The sequence below is a fragment of the Tachysurus fulvidraco genome, chromosome 9 (genome assembly GCF_022655615.1).
Source record: "Tachysurus fulvidraco isolate hzauxx_2018 chromosome 9, HZAU_PFXX_2.0, whole genome shotgun sequence".
Taxonomy (NCBI): Eukaryota; Metazoa; Chordata; class Actinopteri; order Siluriformes; family Bagridae; genus Tachysurus; species Tachysurus fulvidraco.
In genome coordinates, this window is record NC_062526.1 from 10930275 (window position 1) to 10952479 (window position 22205).

Consider the following 22205-nt stretch of genomic DNA (forward strand, 5'->3'; position numbering starts at 1 on the left):
CTGCTCCTTTCTGTTGGATTATAACAACAACAAACAAAAAAACACAGGAAGCGTGTGTATAGATTTTCTCATTAAGTCATTTATTGTCGTAAATACTGTTACAAACATTCCTGCTATGGTGCAGGAATGTGGCTCAATGATTCATCACAGAAAAAGCTCGCAAATAAATAAACATTGCCATTGCTTTACAGAAAGTGGTATTTTTTTTCCCTATTTCTTTACCATATAGACAAACATAGATATAAGTTTAAATACATTCAGAGCGAGTGCATAAGAAACACTAGTCAAACCCACCATCTACTCTGTATCTTTATCGTCTTTATCTCCTAATTATAACAACAACACGAGGCCCTGTGTTTACTCTCGCAGCACTGACACCATTGCGTACTTCACATCTGTGTTCAGTGTGGTTTTTTTTGGGGGGGGGGGAGGGAATTTTAGTCTTGACTGTGTTTCACCAGAGACCATAAAGCTGCACATACAGTGATTTTTGATATATTCTCTCATGTAAACCCATCCAAAGCCAACAACATCATTAAAGCTTGCATATATGTGGCCTTGTTTGTATACACAGAACTGCAGTAATGACATTTATATTTTAATAAATGAATCAGAACTGAAGTACAGTTTGAATTTGCAAAAAATGAACCTGTTCACTGGAGCTGGATTAAATGTCACACGTCAGCTTAATGCAATCATACTGACCTAACTTGGATGACAATTTCCGTGTGTTTGTCGTCGTCACGCTCCAGAAACTGCAGAAATCCTCCGGCACCGAGATAAAGAGCAAATGGAAAAGAGTACTACACGAGTCTCTCTTTCTTTCTTGCCTGCTGCTTTGCAAATCTTAAATGTACATACTGTATATACACAATCACTGGATGTGTATACTGAAATGTATGTGCGTATATAAATATATATTTATATGCAGTTATGTAGCTGGTTTTTTTTTTTTTGTTTTGTTTTTTCTGTCCATGGAGTAATTTGTCATCACACATCACACCCACTACTAGCATGAATGCATACCAAGGACATGATAGACCATGCTTAAGAAAAGTACTGTGAAACCGTCCTGCTTGTGCATCCATGGAAATTACAGCAGTTGTAAGGCAAGGATGTTTAGAGATGAGACAGAAAGCAGTGCGCATATGTGTGCGTGTGTGTGTACAAAAGCCACGTTTGGATATATGACACGGACGTACTGCAGCAATAATGTGGCCTGTGATTGTGAATATAGACTTTAATCCATGGTACCATTAACATCACAATGCTTCAAATACGCACCTATACCTGCGGTATTACTGATACACCAGTACCAAGCATTTCACAACATCATTTCTATCACAGTATCAGTTGTATTGTAAAATTTGTGACTTAGTGGAGATCAGCCAGGGCAGTGAAAGATGCACTAAAAGCTTTTAAGTCTTAGGAGAACTTGCAGTCTATCACATTTATAAGGGCAGAACACTGAAGAGCTTCTGGCCAACCACTAACACAAGGAATCAAAACGTCAAATGGTGAAGAATTAAAAAGCAGAATAGACATTTGATTTTAACTTCAAACAAAAATAAAATCATACTCTTAAAGACAGGCCAGTTTATGACTTATAACCCTTTATAAACATATTTCTTCAAATAATATTGTTCAAGTATAAATATATTTCCAAACAAAATTAAATACTTAGTACACATACAAACAGAATTATCCTCGAACATAAAGGATCAATAAGAAAAATTTGAGAAAGAAAAAAGAAAATGCGTTCTGTACACTAGAAAAAAAAAATAAAAGCAGAAATTATTCAGTCACCATGAAATGTCACAAAATTAGGGACAAAATCCAGACAAAACTCTGGTCACAATCATTCTGAAACTTGTACATCATTTTCACATTTTTATTTCCAGACTAAATTCTAATTCTGACTAAATGGTCTTCACATCTCACCGCTACATAAGTTCGTCTTATGTTTCTCTGTGCTGCATTATGATTTGATCAACTCTAAGTTGTTTTTGTATGGCATCACTATTTTAAGGCCACATTGTGCAAACCCACCATTATCAAATTTATGATAGCAACTGGAATCGAAATGACAATTTATTGTACTGGTTTGGAATATTGTAGCTAGGTTATGTGTTAGTTTGTAAAAGAAATGTGTACTGAGAATGTCTGTGGATTTTAGGTAAGGGGGTCTTTGATGAAATGTCTGAGAACCCCTTCTGTGTGTGTGAGACCACAAAGCACACGGTTCTGTTTATTATAATTTGCCGTTACTGGGAGGAATGCGCACTTAAAGCCTGCAGATCCTCAGAAAAGTTTAGTCCGCTTCTCCACCATCTAACGGCTAACAGCTGCAGGTTTATAACGTGAATGGAAGAAAATAAAGCTGGAATGTTTGATGGTTGCCAGGTTCAATTAAATCACATGAGGAAAAAAAAAATAACAAGTTTCCATAAATAACATCGAACTCACTGGATTTCTAAACAGTGTGAAACTTTTATCAGAATTTAATAGTGTAAATATGAATTCTAATCAGTGGAGGTTTGGGAATGTTGTCACTGAGCGGTCTGGGTCAGGATCTTCCACCTTGATGGGGAGACGTGTGCAGAACTAGAGGTTTTACAGGCTGAAAGCCTTCTGCTGACAGGAAGGTGACAGGCAGTAGGGAGAAAGTGAAACACTGTGGATAAATAGTGGACATGGATACACTCACACAATCATCAGTCCACAGGATAAAGATCAGGGTGAGGTTAGGTGAGGTGAGGTGAGGTGAGCTCAGAAGGTTGAGGGTATTTTTGTGGCTTTTAGATGTAAACTGGCTGCTCCTGGGCTGTTAACAAGCGGTACATGGCAGCGGGCATAGTCTTCATGTGAATCTGTTTAGAAACAAAACCCAAGACATTATACTCTGGAATAGTGCAGGATGTACAGGACACCATGTCTCAGTTGGAAGGTTTAACAGATTGTACACAAACTTATGTGTTAAAGTGCAACATAACATCTTACACAGCCTTACCTCACCAACTGCATTGGACAGAATGTGTACAATCTTTTCATGAGGAGTCGCAACCACACTCTGTCCGTTGATTTCAATGATGCGGTGACCAACACGAACGCCACCTCGTTCAGCTATCCCTCCTCTCATAAGGCTGCAAATCTAGAAGACAGAATGCATTATCATGCTGACAGCACTAACATTAAAGCAATACTCAACCAACTTCCAACCTTAACTCTGTACAACGGTATCTGAACATCTGCTGCAAGAAGCGTTAAGTCAACACATTTCTGCCAAACTGACAAAAGAACAAAAAAAAAATGAACGAAAAAAGAAAACCTAAGCATCAACTACAACAATAAAAACCCTGCTTTTTCTGGCAGCCCGTTCCCCACACTCCTCCCTGGTTACCAACACCTGCATCTTGTTTCATTTGTTCCACAAGACTGTGTGTATTTACCCCAATTTAGTGACTCAGTTTATGAAGCCATGCAATTTTCCAAGTTGATGTTTACTCTTGTTTGTTCTTCCTGTTCTGTTGCTAGTTTAATCTCTTGCTTAACCTACAGTATAAGCATCATGTGTTGTTATACCTTATCTGTAGCCATGTTGCAATTAGTCTAAGTCATTAGCTTGTCACTATTAGTCTACTTCCTGTTTTGCTCTTTCTTGCCTCATTAGGACCTTTACAATTGACTTGGCTTGTCTTAGAAATTTGGTTGCTAGATGCTGAAATCTGGCAACACACTTTAAACCATACAACTAAATAACACAAACTATAAATATTACAACTTAATGTGAAAAAGTATAACTTTACAACTTAATGTCACTGAATCCTCTCTGATTTCAAACCACTGTTATGACGGCACTTAAAAGGCACTTGTTGAATTCCATAAAGAAATTGTAAAACATTTAAAACTACAAGTGTTCATATCATAATAAAAGTATTTTGGTGAGACTGATATGAGAGAAGCTTTTCTAACTGAGTTGTATCCAGCATTGGAACAAAAAGTCCAGCAGAGTATAAAGTACCTTCAGTTACTAAATCTATCCAGGAGGTTTTGTTCTATCTTTTTGCATTCAAACCAAATACACTATAACCGCAACAGAATAAATATAGAAAACACATATTAGGTTGGAAAGTAGTATACAGAAGTATTTCTTTAAGAAAAATACCCACAATGCCATTCTGCACACTGAATCCTAACTGGTATCTCAGGTCTGGCCTTCTGATGAGCACAGTGGTGACTGGTGGGCATCGCACAATGTTCAGCTTGATCCTGGACTGGTTCTTCAGCCCCTGAGAGAACAAGGCCACACTTTTACATGATTGCTTCAATCAGTACTCAAGGCTTAGTGCAGCATCTGAAACCGATATAAAATAACTACAGAAAGATATAAGACATTAACTGCAAAGCTGTGCACCTTGATGATGCTCTGACAGGTGGAGAGAGGAAGTCCAACCAGACTGGTGCCATTGATAGACATGATCTGGTCTCCAATATTTAGTCTTCCAGATTTTTCTGCTGGTCCAGCATGCATCATGTTAGCAATGATGACTGTAGGAAGAATGGAGCCCCAGCCTGACTCAACAATCACCACTCCTAGGATCTCTCCTTTCTGCTTCTCTATGTAAACCTGAGCAACACATACACACATATTCACTCAGTGTAAGCTTAATGCCTTCACTACAGCTCAATAACGTCACTCAGTAACCTTTCTCCTGCAAACAAACAGCATTGTTTGCTTACGTCTTTACAGTTCTCTGACTTGGAGAAGTGTATGAGGTCATCATTGTACATGTCCTGTGTGTTAAGCAGGTCACTGTACTCTTTCTGGCTCAGGTCCTCAGGGTTGATACCATTGGCACGCAGGAATTCCTGATATGCTACACTGAAAGCCTGGCCAATGGACTGTGCTATGAGTTGGGCCTGTGGACAAGGAGAAAAGGGAGAGAGTAAGCGAAAAATACAATTATAACAATGAAGAATCAAACCCTTTGGCAAATATCTCTCATTGTACATTCACTGACAGTCAACAGCATCAGCCTTGGGATGAAACTTTTATCAGACTTTTAATCCTACACCAATACAATAAAAAGCTTTTCCAGATACTTTCTTTAATGTGCAATCCAATAGTAAAGCACAGTCACCTTTAAAAAGAGTTACTTTTACAAATTTGTCATCATTTAAAAAGCACATTTAAAAAGCACAGTCACCTTTAAAAAGAGTTACTTTTACAAATTTGTCATCATTTAAAAAGCATATAAATGAAGAGTTAGTCACTGAGGAATTAAATGTCGCACATTTATGGCATTTGGGAGATTGTCTAATCCAGAGCAAGTTACTTATATCTTATTTAACTTAGCTGAACAGTTACGGGGTGTTAAGGGGTCTTGCTTAAGGGCTCAGCAGAGGCAGCTTGCTGGTCCTGAGTTTTGAACCCACAACTGATCTGTTTTCTAACATCCCAACCACTATACATGTAGTTACTGTAGGTCACTGCAATATGTCACAATGATGTCTTGTGGTACATGTGACTGTAGGTGGAAACACAATGATTTCAATGCACCAGTTGTATCAAGATGCTTCAGTTTTTTATGCCCAACATTAAAGCAATAAAATGAAAGATGTGGACATTAACAGGTAGAGTTTATGCAAATGACTATCATTAAGCCACACAAATGAGTATAATTTGTACTAGTCATTTTTTCTAAATGAAATCTAAAAGAGATTACATTTACTGATGTTACACCGCAGTCCCTGATGCCACCAGATTTCAGATATTCAGACGATTAAAAATCCATCACAAGTGTTCTTTGAAAAAGGTCACGTTAACGGTTCGTTAAAAACTGGACTCACATCTTCAGATTCAAACACATGACAGATCATCTTGTACTGCCGCTTTTCATCTTGGGCTGGATCAGACGCCTCCATATTCTCCTGAGAGTCGGAGCGAGGCATTCTCCTCCTGGCCATCAGAACCACAATGTTCCCAATGTCAGCGATGTAAGAAATGGTCCTTAATGGGTGGTCCATCATGGTCTCCTACAGTATACAAAAAAGGGATTGATATCAAGTACAAATTTAGTGACAGATTCAGATGTGGTGACTGGTAAGACCACTGAAGAACACTGAACTCTATGTAAATAAAGCCAGTTTGAGATGACTTATACTTTGTGACATGGTGCATTATCATGCTGAAAGCAGCTATTAGGAGATGGTAAATTGTGTTCATGAAGGGATGCACATGATCAGGTTAATACTCAAATAGACTGTGATGTTCAAGTGATGACTGATTGGTATTAACAGGCACAAAGTGTGCCAAGAAAACGCCATGTAACGCCATGTCATACATTTAATGTTGTGAAACTAGTTTGTTCTTGTTATCTATTATGCTACACCTGCTATATCTGTCGTTTCCTCACCATAATTTACCTCTGAGTTTGACCTTTTAATCAGTCTGTGTTCATAACACGTTCATGTAAGTGTATTAATGTAAACCTCATAGCTGGATCTATAGCAAAAACTGCTTTTATAGAACAATAATCAGAACTTTGGACCAATCGGATTCAAGTACTCAATATCGCTGTGGTGTAAGGCTATTTATGCCAATTCCTGAGCTGCTGAGATCTTATTTGTTTTACTTATTCATTAGTGTGGTTAAACATTAGACCTTGGTTGTCTGTGGATATAAGAGTAGTGTTTAAAGATACTGAGTTACCTGAGAGTCAGCATTCAGTACTTTGATTCTTTGAGTGGAAATGAAGAGGTCCACCTCTGTCATGGGCTGTGTCTCACCCTCAGGGGCCTGCTGACACAGAAATAATTTCACTGACCATCAATCTCACACCTCTCTCTCTCTGTATCTCTCTCACACACACACACACACACACACACACACACACACACACACACACACACACACACACACACACACACACACACACACACACACACCATTGAAAGCCATTGAAACTAAGACAGAAACGTTGGCAGTTAAGAAAAGGTTAATATAAGGGTTAATACAAGACCCAGATGTACAGTGAAGGAGAGCTGTAAGTTTGTTTCAGTGACCTTGGCCAGCTCTGTAAAGAATATGGCTTATTTCCCAGTCTGGACTGAAATGTCTAATCAAGTGTAACAATAAATCTCCTTCAGTGGAAACTCTGCAGCTTCATCATGCCCTGCAGGCTGGGGTTAGTATGATGGTGGTTAGTGTCTTTCTCCATTTAAAGAGTTTGTTTAGTGTTTGTGTGAGAAAGAAGGAAGAAATGAAAGGGGTGACAGAGTCATCCACTACTGAACAAATACACAAGCAGCATAACAAAAGTCAGAATGCCAGGGGCACATCTTAGAGAAAAAGAAACACAAACACTGCACATCACCTTAGAAAGAAAAAGTCCAGAAAGATAAGAATGTAGCTGAAGCCCATACTTTCTGCATCCAGCAAAAAACAAACATACCAACTTCTCCACCAAAAAGAAAGAAAGAAAAAAAGAAAGAAAGAAAAAAGACAGCTTCTGCTACCTTTCTCTATTGATTTAGGTTTATTTATGTCAGACATGAAATGAAAACAATGAAACACGCTTCACAGACAAATATCTGACACAAAGGGTTACAACTTGTTGCTGGATTCAGAAATACAGCAAACAAGAGAAAGGAGAAAGGCAGAAACAGAAAGTGCACAAGCAATAAAAAAAAAAAGGAAGAAGAGAGAGGAAAAATAGCAAAACACCAAATGATGATGAATTTACTGCACCTTCTTCCTGTTTTTGGCTAATTTCTGAGCCGTCTGCTTGGCATGGAACAAACAGAGACAGGAACATGGTTAGAGATAGGCAGAGAGCCCAGATGACCCAAGCTATACTGCTGTGTGTGTATGTATGTATGTGTGTGTGTGTGTGTGTGTGTGTGTGTGTGTGTGTGTGTATGTGTGTCTGTATGGCCACCTGTCATACACACAAACCACAAATTCCCTGTTTCAGTAAATGAGCACCTGAGATTTGTCATCGAGAGAGAACTACCTGGGCTTGGCTGGATACTTTAAATAACAATCATAATCATAATCAAATCAAATGTAATTTTAAGTTTTTAATACTGACTCTTTGGCTGACTGAAAGGTTGTTTTTTTTCTTTTAAATGTAATTCCACTCTCACCTCAAGATGTCCTACTTGCGCTTTTCTCAAACTGTTTCGTTGCTTGTTTACATTACAACGCATTCTGTCAAAAAGAGGCAGCTGCACAAAGCGAATTGAAATCTGCTGCGAAATTCGATTGAGGTGGAACCACATTGTGTTGTGAATCTTGTTTTTAATGTTTTTAAGGCATGATATCACATGAGGTGATCGAGCTATGAAAGAATTGCGCAGAACATGAATAATTAATGGACGGATGCAATTGTTCTCCTTCAGCCATATAAAAAAAAGAATAGTAGATGGTGGCAGGAGACCAACATGATCTGACAGCGACGTTACAAGCGTTACATTAAATCCCTAAATAGAATTTTTAATAGAAATGGGACAGCTGTGTCACTAGTCAAAAGTAATGCTTGAGGAAAGTGTCAGATACATAAATAACAAGTGACTTGGCCCATTTTGGAAGTGGAACATCACACACCACCTTGTTGGAGAAATAAGTGAACACAGCGCTCAGAGGAGCTCCTTCAGCTCTGTGAGCTCTGAGATCACCAGGGTGTGGTGTCTTTTATTATTCATCACCTCCTACTAATCCAGGTAAAATACCAAGGAGGATCAGAGCTCTGTCAGTGTGCTGCTTTTATAATGCACCACTTCGCTTTGCATTAAAGCAGGAGGTAAAAATGACACTTGATTGTAAATTTAGGTCTTTTGGACTTATAATCTGTATTCATTTTGGTGACTTCTGTTTAAAATAAATATTTGTTCAGCCTCATGTTTTGGTGTATTAGACGTTGACAAGTGACCTTCAGTTTAAAAACATATTATAATTGATCTTTATAATTATAATTGTGAAATGTTCTTTGTTTGGGATCACCACAGCAGATCGTCTGTTTCGTATGTTTGATTTGGTTTTGGTTTTTACACCGGAAGCCCTTATATTTTTCAATACACATAATAATAAGAATACATTTGTTTTTTTACATTATTTTTATAATAATAATAATACTAATACTAATAATAATACTAATACTACTACTACTACTACTACTACTACTAATAATAATAATAGTTATTTTAATAAATAACTTTTATTATTATTATTATTATTATTATTATTATTATTATTATTATAACAATAATAAACTGTTTTTCAGATTTCAAATTTAACTTTTTGGATTTCTATTTGATTACTAAATAAATCTATTTATTTATTTATTTTGGGGGGAAAATCTGATGCACAAGATTGCATTTTGCATTTATAATTATTAGCATTTCTTTTGCTTATTTAAATATTTGATACGGAATTTTAAAAAATACATTGCAATTGTTAAGTAGTTAATGTGTAAATTATTCACCAAGCCACTCTAGTAAAATGTGTAAAATACAGTAATAAGAGAGAAAGATGAACATTCAGTATCAGAATCAGCTTGTTGTGTATTAACATTCAAATAGTTCTTGTTGTGGCTTTTACAGTAGCTGGATTTTCTACTGTAATTTTACAGCCTGTTTTTTTGTAGAAATCTGGCCTCTAAATTCTGAGCATTTTCTAATGGACATTTTTCACTTTAACATGACTCATCTGCATTATAAATTCAACTGAGAGACATGCTCTAATGATGAACTTTGAAGCAGTCAGTGCTGGTTACTGCATTTTTTTTTACGGTGAACAAATACTGCTAAGATGCTGACGGAAGAAAATGCTGAGTCATGTAGCTGACTGACTTTATGCTACAGAGGGATGAAAAGGAGGAAGGTGGCAAATGTCTGCAGTCCTTTGGGATATGCAACTTCATTACTATTCCACATTGGTGTATCAGGCTTAAATGCAAGTAGAATCCCAAAAAATGATCCCAAAGGTCTTGTAAAAGATTACTGTAGATGAGAATTTTTTTTAGTGATGATTATAAAAGTAATCAGTTGTTCTTTAATATTCTCCCACATAACTACAAAAATATCAGCATTACAAAAAAAGTTTGCACGACTGTCTACTGTACTCTTGAACGCATGGTATATCAACTGTATTGTAAAATACTTGTGGGATATCGTTATGCAATATTTAGGTTATGTCTTATTAAATAGAAAAAGGTTCTCAATCGTCTCTTTACATTTGCCCTCAAAGTGTCATACTTATGTTTCTTTATTTCTATATCCTTGTTCTGGTGTTTTGCAGAAATGAGACTAGAAAGAGTGAAGTACACGCAAGTTCACTCAGTTGTCTCACACAGAATCCAAGCGGAAAGACGCTCTCTGCTCACCTTAATGCGACTGACGGCCTCCTGAGCCTGCATCATGCGCACGTTCTTCGACGGTGTCTTGTCTGACAGCAGCTGCGTCGAGCCCAGGTAGTTTGCAGCAAAAATGATGCCGTCGATGAGGTCCTCTGGGTCACATGGGCCTGGAACTGAGACACAAGGCAAAGGAAAGTTCCCGGAGTGAGTCAAAATGGAGATCATACTGTGATGAATGTAACTAGAATTATTAAACATGGTGGAGCTGCTCATTTTATTATTAGTTTGTGCTTGAGTTTCTGACTCACTCACCTTCCACATATGTTGGGAATGAAGCAATGCTCCTCCTCGACTGCCATTTCAAGAACATAAAAAGAAAAACAGCAACTAAAAACCAGTATGCAGGAAATGTTATACAAATGTATTCAACAATTAACACACAGTGTATTCCTGCATTTTATAATTGAATCTTTACCCACAGCATCTGTACTGGTGGTGTGAGTGATAGTGACTTGATTTCTGACACGTTTGTCTACTTGGACAAGAACAGACACCAAGGACGAGTCTTGTGGCAGTCAATAAACGCAAACACACAAACTGCTGTAGACGATTTTCAGGAATTCGTTTGTAAATTAAGATCTAAATCTTTGCCTGATGGTTAGTGCAAAAAATAAAATCAAAATAAATAAAAACTCACATGATCAAAATAACTTTTTACAATACTGCTGTACTATTGGAAAGCTTTTCTCATGTCTCTGTTTATTTGTTTCTCATGAATTTTTGAGCAGTCAAGATGTATAAAACATTTTCTTTTCATTTTGGTCTTGCTCTAGTCCCACCTACCATCCAGCTCTCCTCCATCACATAACAGGGAAGGATACGAGAAAACAGGCACTTTCGCTAAGACATGAGAGGGCAGAAAACTGTATGCTTTTGAACTGCTGCTCATGCTGCATCACAGGGCAGGGTAACAGACTCAAAGGAAAGCACTCATATAAACACTCGTGCTCACAGATGCCAACAACTGTCTAAAGTCAGACTGAATGGCAGGGAAGAAAGATCATACCATCCCTGCTACCCTAAAACAATGGGCTAGTTTGCTCTTTTTGTACAGTTTGCTCTTTTTGATCATCTTCCGAATACAGGGAGATAGTGAACGTTTTTCTTGTGCACCACTCAGGGGCCCATGTTGGAATTCTTGTCTCTTGTAAATGCACATATGTTACAGATACAATAGATAGATGATGGGTGGAAATTGCTGGAGTATTTCTTTAAATTATCACACTTTAATATTACAGTTAATCCCCCCTCGTTCACACACACACACACACACACACACACACACACACACACACACACACACACACACACACACACACACACACACACACACACACATATACTGGACTCCTACCTCTTTGCTAGCAGGAGATGGAGACTCAAAGTTTTCACTTCCCTCATGCTGCAGCAGGTTGCTGCTGGAAGACTCCGCCCCCTGCGGAGAGGTGGAGGCTGGGCCTGGAGACTTGAGAAAGAAGACGACGATCATTAATATGAGTCATCAGAATTAATCAGGACATATAAATAAGATAAGACAAGATAAAAACACAATATGATAAAAGGTATAGGCAAGAACATTTTGCTATAGAAATAGATGACTAAGAAGAATACTACAACTGAGATTTACCTCGCACACAATCGCTTTAATGTTTCACACAGTGATAACGTTCTACATTTTGTTTGCATGGTAACATTTGTTCGCTCCTGCACACTATTAATTGTTATAGTCTTTTAACATTGGTCGTAACATTAGTACCAATTCATTCTGATTAAATCTGAACAGCATTTTACTACAATTCACTCAGTCAGAGACATGGAACAATCGTATTCATTCCTATTAACTGATTTTATAAAAAATTCTACTGAATATAACGACGCTGTCATCCCACACAACTGTACTGTGTATTAAACACAGTGACAGAAAGATATTATTCATAAAGCATGTACATTAACAACCAAGTCAGGGGTAAATTACAGTACCGTACTAGCATTTTACAGAAAATATAAAGAAAATAACCTCATAGAGCATTAGCAGTCAACGCTAATTATTTTATTCGCTACTCAATACATATTCAAATCTCATAATGTTCAAAGTAAAAATCTAGTGACAAGTTCTCACTGATATAACACCCAGTTATACAGAGAAACAAAGAAAAAAAACGAAGAAGAAAATAGTTCGCTTGTTCCAGTATCGAAATGAGAGCAGACGAACAGCTAAATATCACTGATCTCTATTTCTGGAGGATTTTAATGTGGTTACATTGATGCTGAGTAAGTTCTAATTAAAGCTTCGTGACAACTGAATCTAAAGACGAGAGAAAAGAAGACATAAAAGACAAAAGAAGAGAAACAGATGCTCCTAGAACAATCCTGCAAAAACACACATCATCAGTTTGATGGTTCGAAACATCCTCAGCCTCATCGTCGTTGTGCCCGTCATCCTGGTACATCCAAAAATTCTCCATCTTTAAAAGTTACAACAAAAGAAACTGTACAGTAGTTCTTAAAAAAAAACTGCACACAGAAAAAGGAGACCGTGACTGTCACCGTGTCTAATCCAAGTAACTCTGGTGTAGCTCTGAAACAGATCAGGGTACATTATGGCCTGGAATTAGAGAGCACTCAGCTCCTGTTACAGCCCTATGACAGACATGTCCCTCATTTCTACTGAAACTCTACACAAGCAGCAAATCTATTGTAGCTCCTTTAATAACATGTTGGTGAGCTGAATAGACAGTCCAATCAGAGAGCTGGATGATATGACAAGAATATCATGTGAATTCTGGATTTAGCTTTTGTCATATCAATTATATTATCTTATCATTTAGTAGCCCAAAGTGTGTTGTGAAACCTACTGTACAAGTTTAAGATTACCAGTGAAACATCGTGTGACGTCTTGTTCAAATCATTTCAAAGCCTGTTTCTCCATCGCATACAGAGTTTAAATGATGACCATAAACACAACATTCCACTGTGAGCTCTACTATGTTCGAATACTAAAATCATATAAACAGACTCCCATTGCACCTGCACCATGAACTGGAAACGTGGCATAAAGAAGTGCTTTGCTCACCCAGAATCATTGCTGATGTGAGCTTATTATGGAAGAAAGCCATTTTTCCTCCTCTGGTGTTTGTTACGTGAGTCTCACTGAATTATTTACACACAGTTTCCTTCTGTGTCACTTGGCAGCACTAAATAAATTATATTGTAGAAGACAAAAATACTGCGATGAACTCATGGGGTAAATGACATCACAGGGAGGAATATAAAGAACTGGTGAACTAAATTCTGTGGACACCTTGGAGGAGTCATGTGAACTAGTTTAAGATGTTATCTACTGTATGTACTATATGGATCCAGAACACCTAAAAATCCATTCAACAAGCTGATGTTAATATACATAACTACAGTATACATTCTATTTTAAACAAAGTATTATCAGTGGTACATTAACAGCACATGGGACTGCTATAACATACGCAGCATATTAACTAAGACAAATAAATAAATAAATAAATAAATAAATAAATAAATAAATAAATAAATAAATAAATAAATAAATAAATAAATAAACAAACAAACAAATAAAGTGCTGATGTGGTAAGTACTCTATCTGTAAGTAGACTCAAGGGCATAGTTTGAGGTGTTTGTGCTTTGAAATGTTCAGTACACTTCCTAACCCAGAGGGAGAGTCTTCAGAACAGTGGACTTGCTCATCGATAACATGACAAGCTGGATTTTACCTTCCTCTCAATTTTATTTTACAGAGAGCAATAAAGTGTCCGATCGTCAAATGACTGTTTCCTGCTGACTTGATTACAGGAAGTGGCATCAAACATTAATTTTCAATTAATACAAAATTCTATTCAATGCTAAATCACTGTGTTTTAAGAAGAATAAAATCGTATTATATTTATATTACATATAAGAAGAATATTTTTATTTTCAAAAGTATATGAATGATGGGATATTTGTACGATTTTATCATTTTTTTTTGTTTCTTTGTTGTGTGTCTTTCTGTTTTTAATGACCTAATGGAAAGCACATTGGTCAACAGAAGTAATTAATTGTGCTATGTAAATAAATTGTTATTGTCATAAAACATTTTTTGTCATGTCAGCCTGTATACCATACTGTCACTGATTATTTTTCTATAAGATCATGCTCATTGTGTGATGGAACTGGTCTGGCCTTTTTGGCCATTGGGCTGTACATCCAAGTTATATTTTGAATGAGGGAGGTGTGAGGTGTGTTTAAGACTTTCTGGAACAAGAGATGTGGCTTGAATTAATGATAAGATCTTGCTGATCGAGCTGCATTTTTTCCTCTCAGAAGACACACAAGTTGTGCAAATGCTGTTAAATACCGTAAGTGGAAACATTTGGTATGGATTATGGTGTAGAATTGAAACAATTCAAACAGTAAAGGTGTCTTGCATTGGTACAAAAACTAGGAAGAGTTCAAGTGGAATCTGCAGTCAGAATAAACTCAAGTGAACTGACAAAAATATCTGTAATCTCACATAGCCAGTGTGAGTGTGCGAGTCTATGAGCTCAGGTGCACTATGAAACACATTGAATCTTTTCTCCGCTCCCTAATTGGATGGTGGAATATTTTAGTTTAACACATCACTAAATAATCCTTAATATCTTAGATCTATCTACCCTTTCTGAATCCCCTAAACTGCAGTAATTGTGTGTGCTACTGAACAAATCACTCAGACAAATGCTATACCTGCGCTGCGTTACATGCTGCTATACAATCCAGAAGCTGCTGTTTGTGTGGTGCAACAATGAAAACAGAATAAGACACATTACCCTAAACACACAGCTGGTGATTATCATGTGCATGGATGGGAAAAATAGAGAAAGATATCAATTGCCTTGACTAGCTAGGATGAAATCTGATACTGTTCAGCAAGATGGAGGCTGGAGAACAGTTACATAGCATCTGTATATTAGGTTAATAATTCTATATAGTAACATGATAATACTTATATTTCGGCTCAAACGTGAGAAAACCGTGTGATAAATAAAGGAGAGAAGAAGCTTTAATACTCGTGACTAGATGGAATTGTTGCTTGTTATGTCTCTCTATCTATCTCTCTCTCTCTGTCACACACACTCTCTCTCTCTCCCTATCTTTCTGTCTGTCTGCCTCTCGCTCTCATTCCTCCCTCCCTCCCTATTCTCAAGCCCTGTTGTGGTTGAGGTTAAAGGCTTCTCCATTTGCCTGCACGAGTCATATGCTCCCATGACAGAATACAGATAAGTCCTGCTGGCTGAGGGAAGTAAAGTCAGTGCGGTGTGTGTTGGAGCCACCTTGTATTTTCCTCAGGCAGGAGATTTGTCCAGAGAGCAGCACTCACTGTGCAGAGACATGTTAACCTCACTGCATACCCAGCAGCAAGCACAAGATAAATGGAGGAGCAGGGAAAATACAACAAGCTTCTAGAAACTCCCTGATCTGCAGTTCTTTATGGGAGTAAGTAGCTGGAGAACTAACATGCTAGACTTAAAGGAAAACCATGACTATGTGCAGATTGCATATTTAAAATTCAACAGAAGTAAAGAACCTTGGGGTTGTAGTTCTAGATTTTTTTTTCAGAAAACTTACATCCAAAAAAAAAATTATTATTATTATTATTATTATTATTATTATTATTATTATTATTATTATTATTATTATTGTGCTGTACAATGATGCAAAATACATCTGCTTAGATTAATGATGTTTCTTTTTTGGTCAAAAATATATTTAATGCTCATTGATACATACCCAATTAACTGATTGAGTTGATTAAGTTATGCTTGCCAATAACCCCCTCTCCTTGACAGGATGCTAAAACACTTCACTGAAAAAATCTAAACCAGCTTTAAACAAAAAGCACCGTGGTCATAATCATGCTGTTTACTCACATCTCCCCCTAGTGGTGGCTGCAGGTCCGACTCCATGCTGGGGCTCAAGTCTTGTCTCATCACCCAGATAGGCTCTTTGGGTTCGTCTGGTGTGTAGGGTGAACGCACCGTCCTGCTCTTCACCTCCTCGATGGCCTCCTTGATGTCTTTGATAGCCAGAGAGATGGCGTCCCTCTTCTGTCTACTGCTTCTGATCTGAGCTGACTCCTCAGAGGGGCTGCTTATGAGGGTTTTGCCATCCTCTCCTTTCCCTCCCTCGTTCACTGACTCCCGAAGCTTTCCCTCCTCGTCCTGCTCTTCTTCTTTGTGTCTGACTGCTTCCTGTTCTGCTGCAGGGTGCTCCAGGCTCTGTAAGCTCAAACTCTTATTCCCTTCATCCTCGATATGCTCAACATCCTCGTCCTGCTCACAGCTGTCAGTGCGTGGGTAAGGAGCAAACTCAGCTTCCTTCTCGGGACTGTCGGATTCACCGTCCGAGCGCTCATCATAGTGGTGGAGTCTGGACCCCACAGCCTCCTGCTGCCCAAACGAATCACGGTCCATAAGCCGGAGCCCGGCACGACGCTGCTGAGGCATGTCTCCTTCAGGGGCTTCTGCAATCTCCTCGTACACATGCTCCTGGACTCCGTAATCAGCATAGGGCTCGGAATAGGGCTGATCATCAGGCCGAGGCTGGGTGTAAACATAGTTGGAGTAACCGGGGTTGAGTGCCTCAGTGTTGTGTCTGGTTGGCCGCTCCATGTTTTGCAGGGGCTCATGAGGAAGTGGAGGAGGCTGGGGAGGATACTGGGGCTGCTGCTCGGATTCCGCATTCTCTGAGTATTCTTCTGCTTCAGGTCGTAGTGCAACACCGTACATACCCTCGTCCTCGGGTTCGGCCTCCAGCGCCATGACGGCGTCACCCTCGGCCTGGTCTGTGTGGTTGTGAAAACCACTCTCTGTACTTGCAGAGCGTGCCAGTTCACTGTGGTCGTCCTCTTCGTCCTCCATTCGCTGTTGCTCAGCTCTTTCTGCCTCCCTTTGTTGTCTTTCCCTCTCTCTCTGCCTCTGCCGCTGCTGCTGAGCCCTCAGTCGTGCCTCTGTGTCTCCTTGCCTGCGGTAGCGGCTTACCGCCGGGCGTGGGATAGGCCGCTGAACTTGCTGCTGTTCCACGTCACCTTCATCAGGCATCCTGCGAGAGGTTCTTGGTCGCCCGGCCCCTTCGGAGCCCTCGTGACGCCGTTGACGCTGTGACCCAGTCTGGGAGTAGTTGTTCTCACTGCCATTCCCACTGTGATGATGGCGAGAGCGGCCCGAGTTTTCGTGTCGTCTGCGCTGGGAGGAGGACTGCTCTCGACGGCCCAGGTCGGCTTCAGGTGCCTCGACTGGCTCGTAGCCCAGCGGTGCTTCCTGATGGCTCATAGCTAGGACAAGCAAGGGTTTATACTCAGTGCATGATCTCCTCCAGGCCAGGAGCAGCACAGACCAATGCAAGGCCTGCAGTGGGAGAAAACCAGAAGTCAACCACTAAACTATAACAGTCATACATCGGATGCCTAAATGTAGTTAAATCAGCCAGCAAATGTTCGCTGTTTGATGTAAATACCTGCATTCTGTGAGGTCACCTGGGCTTGATGTGCTTTAGGTCACAGTATGAATTATTGTAATCTATACTTTGTACACATTTAATCTTACTCTTTGTTTATATTTGGCTTACCACATAGCTGAACACTAACATTATTGACACTGCTATCCTGGACGAGTGGAAAATGTATTTTTACTTTTTCTTTAGAATGTAAATTTCATGCAAACAAGATGACAAGAAGCTTGATAGTTACTAGTATAGTTCTTACTAATGAAGCTTTATTACATGTCCTCTCACGTTTAAATGTGAAATAATATCAGAAACATCAGAGCACTATATTTTCTCAAATAACTGAAACCTGACACATTTTTTTGTGAGCTTGAGGGCAAAAACAAACATGAGAATCCAAATATTTCTGATGATCGACTACGTTTGTGGAAATGGGAAATTTTATTTGACTAGAACATTCATTTATATGTGCATTGTAAAGTATAATGTGTGAAAATGAACCACAAAAACGACAAACTGAAATGCAATAAACGTACTGTTTTCTGTGAAGCTATTTCACACAGTTACCTCAATGATTCATAAGTTGTCAGAAAGTAATCTGTAGTTTATTAGATGTTTTTTTATTAAGTTACAACACGATATTAAAAAGAGCTGAATTGACGGGAGACTGCGCAGCCACGCGGATTAACAAAATCACATTTAGCACATTGTTATGATGTCTGTCCCAATAAGACGGTATTTAAGCAATTTTAAGCAAAAATAAGCTCTGACATCACTGACTACTTCAATTACTGTAGATGATGCATCTTCATTCAGCAAAGGGCTTCATAATACTGCACGGTGTCTCTCTATATTTAGATCATTATGCATTATACAGACACATTATAGTGCTTCCTCCAGCAGCCACATCCTCGCTTATAAGCCCGATAGCAAACAAATGCATGAGTCATATTTGATAAAAGACTCACTTTTTTTTATGCGCAATCGTGTACAGAGGTATCACAAATATAGTACTCCTGTCAGTGAGGTGTCATGATATCAGTGTCGACGACATAATCACGAGTGACTGTGTAAATGAGTGACTCACAAAGTGGTGTGGAGCACGAAGATGGAGCTGAGTGCCAGCGTTTTTTGTCACAAATTGACAGCACCACTTTATAAAGCAGCTTATTCTGTTTCGGGCTGTATATCGGATATTGTGGGGGGTAACATCTCCTCTTATTAGTCATATAAGCTAAAAATAAATACATAAATTTAAAAGAAGTAGAAGAAGAAGAGAAAAAAAACACCTGGTTCACACAGACACATTTGCAAAGAGCTCTAGTTGCCACGGTGATAAGGTCCCCTAGCGGGCTGCTACTGCCGAGTGTATTCATACTGCAGATACATGCATTGAGAAGTGAGAAAAAACTTCATGCTCCCTCCTTCTTATAGCACAGACCCTCTTTCCTCCCATGAGAAATCCTCTTCCTTCTAATCTAACACTACAAAGAGACAGGGACATGGACAGAACAGAGTGTGATTGTGTTTGTTTGTGTGTGTGTGTGTGTGTGTGTGTGTGTGTGTGTGTGTGTGTGTGTGTGTGTGTGTGTGTGTGTGTGTGTGTGTGTTTGTGTGATTGAGAAAGAGCTGGGAAAAATGTCATCTGCTCCATAAGCCTAATCAAAAAGAATCATCTGATCATCTGATTGATGATCCTTACACTCAGGATGTCACGAAAAAGACCTTCCTTGCCTTGTGGCATCAGAGTGTTGCTGCACAACATGCAGGTCTGTGCAGCACGAACACAAACCATCTATATGATTAGCGGTGAAGCAAGGGTAGAAAAAGAGTATTCGATCATCTGAAACACGAAGCACTACCGAGGGTCATTCTTCTTATTAAACCACAAGCAGAGATTCCTCTTTGGCACAGTCTCATGTGTCTCAACTTAATCTCTAGCTAGTACTTCTGTAGGAAACTCTCATGATATACAGAGGCATCTTTAGAGCACTTTTATTCATTTTTTTTCCAGTTACAAATAAATTGATTTAAAATAAAAGATTCATTATATCTGAAAAATTCATCCGTTCAGATGTGAACTTGTGAATTTGTTGTCTGTGAATGACTCAGTGTGTCTCAATCAGCTCCCCAAGCAGTGAGTCAGTATATCGTATACACAAGATCAGCCACTGGTAAGGACCTGATTCACTACACACTGGGACAAAGAAGACATTCTAATTCCCTCATCAATTAGTGCACAAACCCAAACATATAAAATCATCTTTTCCATCCATCTCCCATCCATCCATTTTATCCATCAAACATTGTTAGCTTAATCACACGTTTATGTCGAGCAGGATCGTAGGATAACTAGTGGATTCGTTAAAAAAAAAACTATTACGTGTTCACTCATTTCTAAGTTGTTCAATTCACACAAATATGTAGAATGTCAAATAAGTAATCATTTGAAATCTATAACGACGATCAGAAGCTACCTATATGTGTAAATGAAGTCGGATAAATGTCCAGCTGAGATGCCATTTCCAGTAAGGGATCAAAGTCAGCATTGATGCTCCTGGGTTTTTGAGGCTTATTGTGAGTTTTTTTTTTCCTAGGCAAATTTTCCAGTGGACTGGAAGGATCTTGTGATAGAGAGACAGAGTGAGAGAAAGAGAGAGAGGGAGAGAAAGAGAGAGAGACCTTAAAATGGCCGACTCTCTGATCAGCATCCTGTTTTCTCCAGAAATGCTACCAGATAGCATAAAAACTTAATATGCGCAAGCAAAGCATTAGTAAGCAGAAATATTTGATATACTTCAGTGTTACTCAACTAAAATGTGTAACGACCCAGTTGCATAAGTTTCTTGCTTAACTAATTCCTTGTACTTAATACTAATGCTTAAAGATTAAGTGAAGAAAAAAAAACCTCAAACCTTCTGTAGTTCTGTAACGTTTTAGCACCACAAACCTAAACAGATAAAACATCTACTCTGAATCAGATCTACTTATAATAAAAGCATACATGTCCATTAGTCTAAAATTAAATACGTAAATAATTTACATCAATGCCTGTGATTGGATAAAGCAGTGATATTAATTCTGCTACAGAAGCTGTGATGGTTCTTGTTAAGGAAATGAAAAACTACAGGCAGCTTGTTTCTTGTTTTCTAGCACAGTCTCTCAAATACTTTACTGTTCTGCCATCTAACAGCCCCGTGCTGTACTGCTCACCTATGAAAGCTGAACAAAACTACATATGAACAAGGCTCACGAGTGGCAACAATAAAACGTTCACACTAATCACCTGAAGATCCATATCTATCCATTGGCTGGGGAAAAAAAAAAAGAAAACTGGGCTCTGAACTCTTTTTCGGTTTGAGCACGAGCCAAGGGTGTACAGTATAAGGAAGAGGGCAGATACAGCAGCTCTCATTAATGCATGTTTGGCTGCACTGTGATGGATGAACAGCAGTCAGAAGAGAAATGATGCCAATAGCAGAGCTGTTTTAATCTTTAATCTTTCTTTCTGAGAGTGTATTCCTGCCTTGTGCCCAGTGTTCTCCACTTATGTGACCACAGAACAAATGAGGTGTCCATCAGGACCAACGTATTTTAAATATTTATTGACCTAATTCAACATTTATTGAGGAGTTAGTTAACAATTTTTTGGGTTTGCTTTTACATGCATTTTTTTTTGTCTGTTCTAGTTTTAAAGTAATTAGTTATACGCTTTTGATGTGATGATCAGAGAATAAAGAAAACAACAAAAAAGAAAGATGACGAGTTTTCCTTTAAAGGCAGCAAAACCTGAAAACAGTATGCAAATGTAGCAGAATGACAGAGAGAGAGAGAGAGAGAGAGAGAGAGAGAGAGAGAGAGAGAGAGAGAGAGAGATAGACAGAGAGAGAGAGATCTGTAATACCACAGAGGAAGGTGAAGCAGTAACACCTTGGCATGAATACAGATGAAGGTCAATTATAAAGGCAGAGCTGACAAGCAAAAACACATCACTGAAACCCTGAAGGTCTTTCTTGAGCTCTCATCCCACCATCCCACCATCCCTTTGTCCCACTCTCTCCTCTCAGCAGGGCCTTCCCTGTGAGTGCAAAGCAGGTTGGCATGTTAGACCACTGTGTGTGTGTGTGTCCTTCCCCACCCCTCTCTCACACTGCCTCTACATGAGCCCTCACACAAACACTCATCTGTCAAGGACAAAGCAGAATGCCAAGCAGTCTACTCTACACCCAGAAAACGAGGGATTGAGAGGATAACGTGACATGATTTGACTTAATGCAGTGACATCTGCTTTTC

General features: G+C 38.8%; 1 protein-coding gene across 6 annotated transcripts in view; it reads right to left on the reverse strand.

Annotated features, from left to right (window-relative positions):
• Positions 1-59: 59 nt before the first annotated feature.
• Positions 60-22205, reverse strand: part of apba1a (amyloid beta (A4) precursor protein-binding, family A, member 1a) — a 51414-nt gene continuing 29268 nt past the window's right edge. For 3 of the 6 annotated variants that reach the window (XM_027138374.2, XM_027138376.2, XM_047818286.1), the window contains 12 exons: positions 16340-17815; positions 11773-11883; positions 10671-10710; positions 10386-10531; positions 7751-7783; positions 6713-6802; positions 5851-6036; positions 4741-4920; positions 4415-4627; positions 4170-4289; positions 3011-3151; positions 60-2870 (listed from right to left, as the gene is read on the reverse strand). In XM_027138374.2, the coding sequence (XP_026994175.1) occupies positions 2799-2870; positions 3011-3151; positions 4170-4289; positions 4415-4627; positions 4741-4920; positions 5851-6036; positions 6713-6802; positions 7751-7783; positions 10386-10531; positions 10671-10710; positions 11773-11883; positions 16340-17740 (2733 nt within the window). In that variant the 5' untranslated portion in view covers positions 17741-17815 and the 3' untranslated portion in view covers positions 60-2798. The remainder of the gene's footprint in view (positions 2871-3010; positions 3152-4169; positions 4290-4414; positions 4628-4740; positions 4921-5850; positions 6037-6712; positions 6803-7750; positions 7784-10385; positions 10532-10670; positions 10711-11772; positions 11884-16339; positions 17816-22205) is intronic. The other 3 variants (XM_027138377.2, XM_027138379.2, XM_027138378.2) reach the window with 3 other exon arrangements.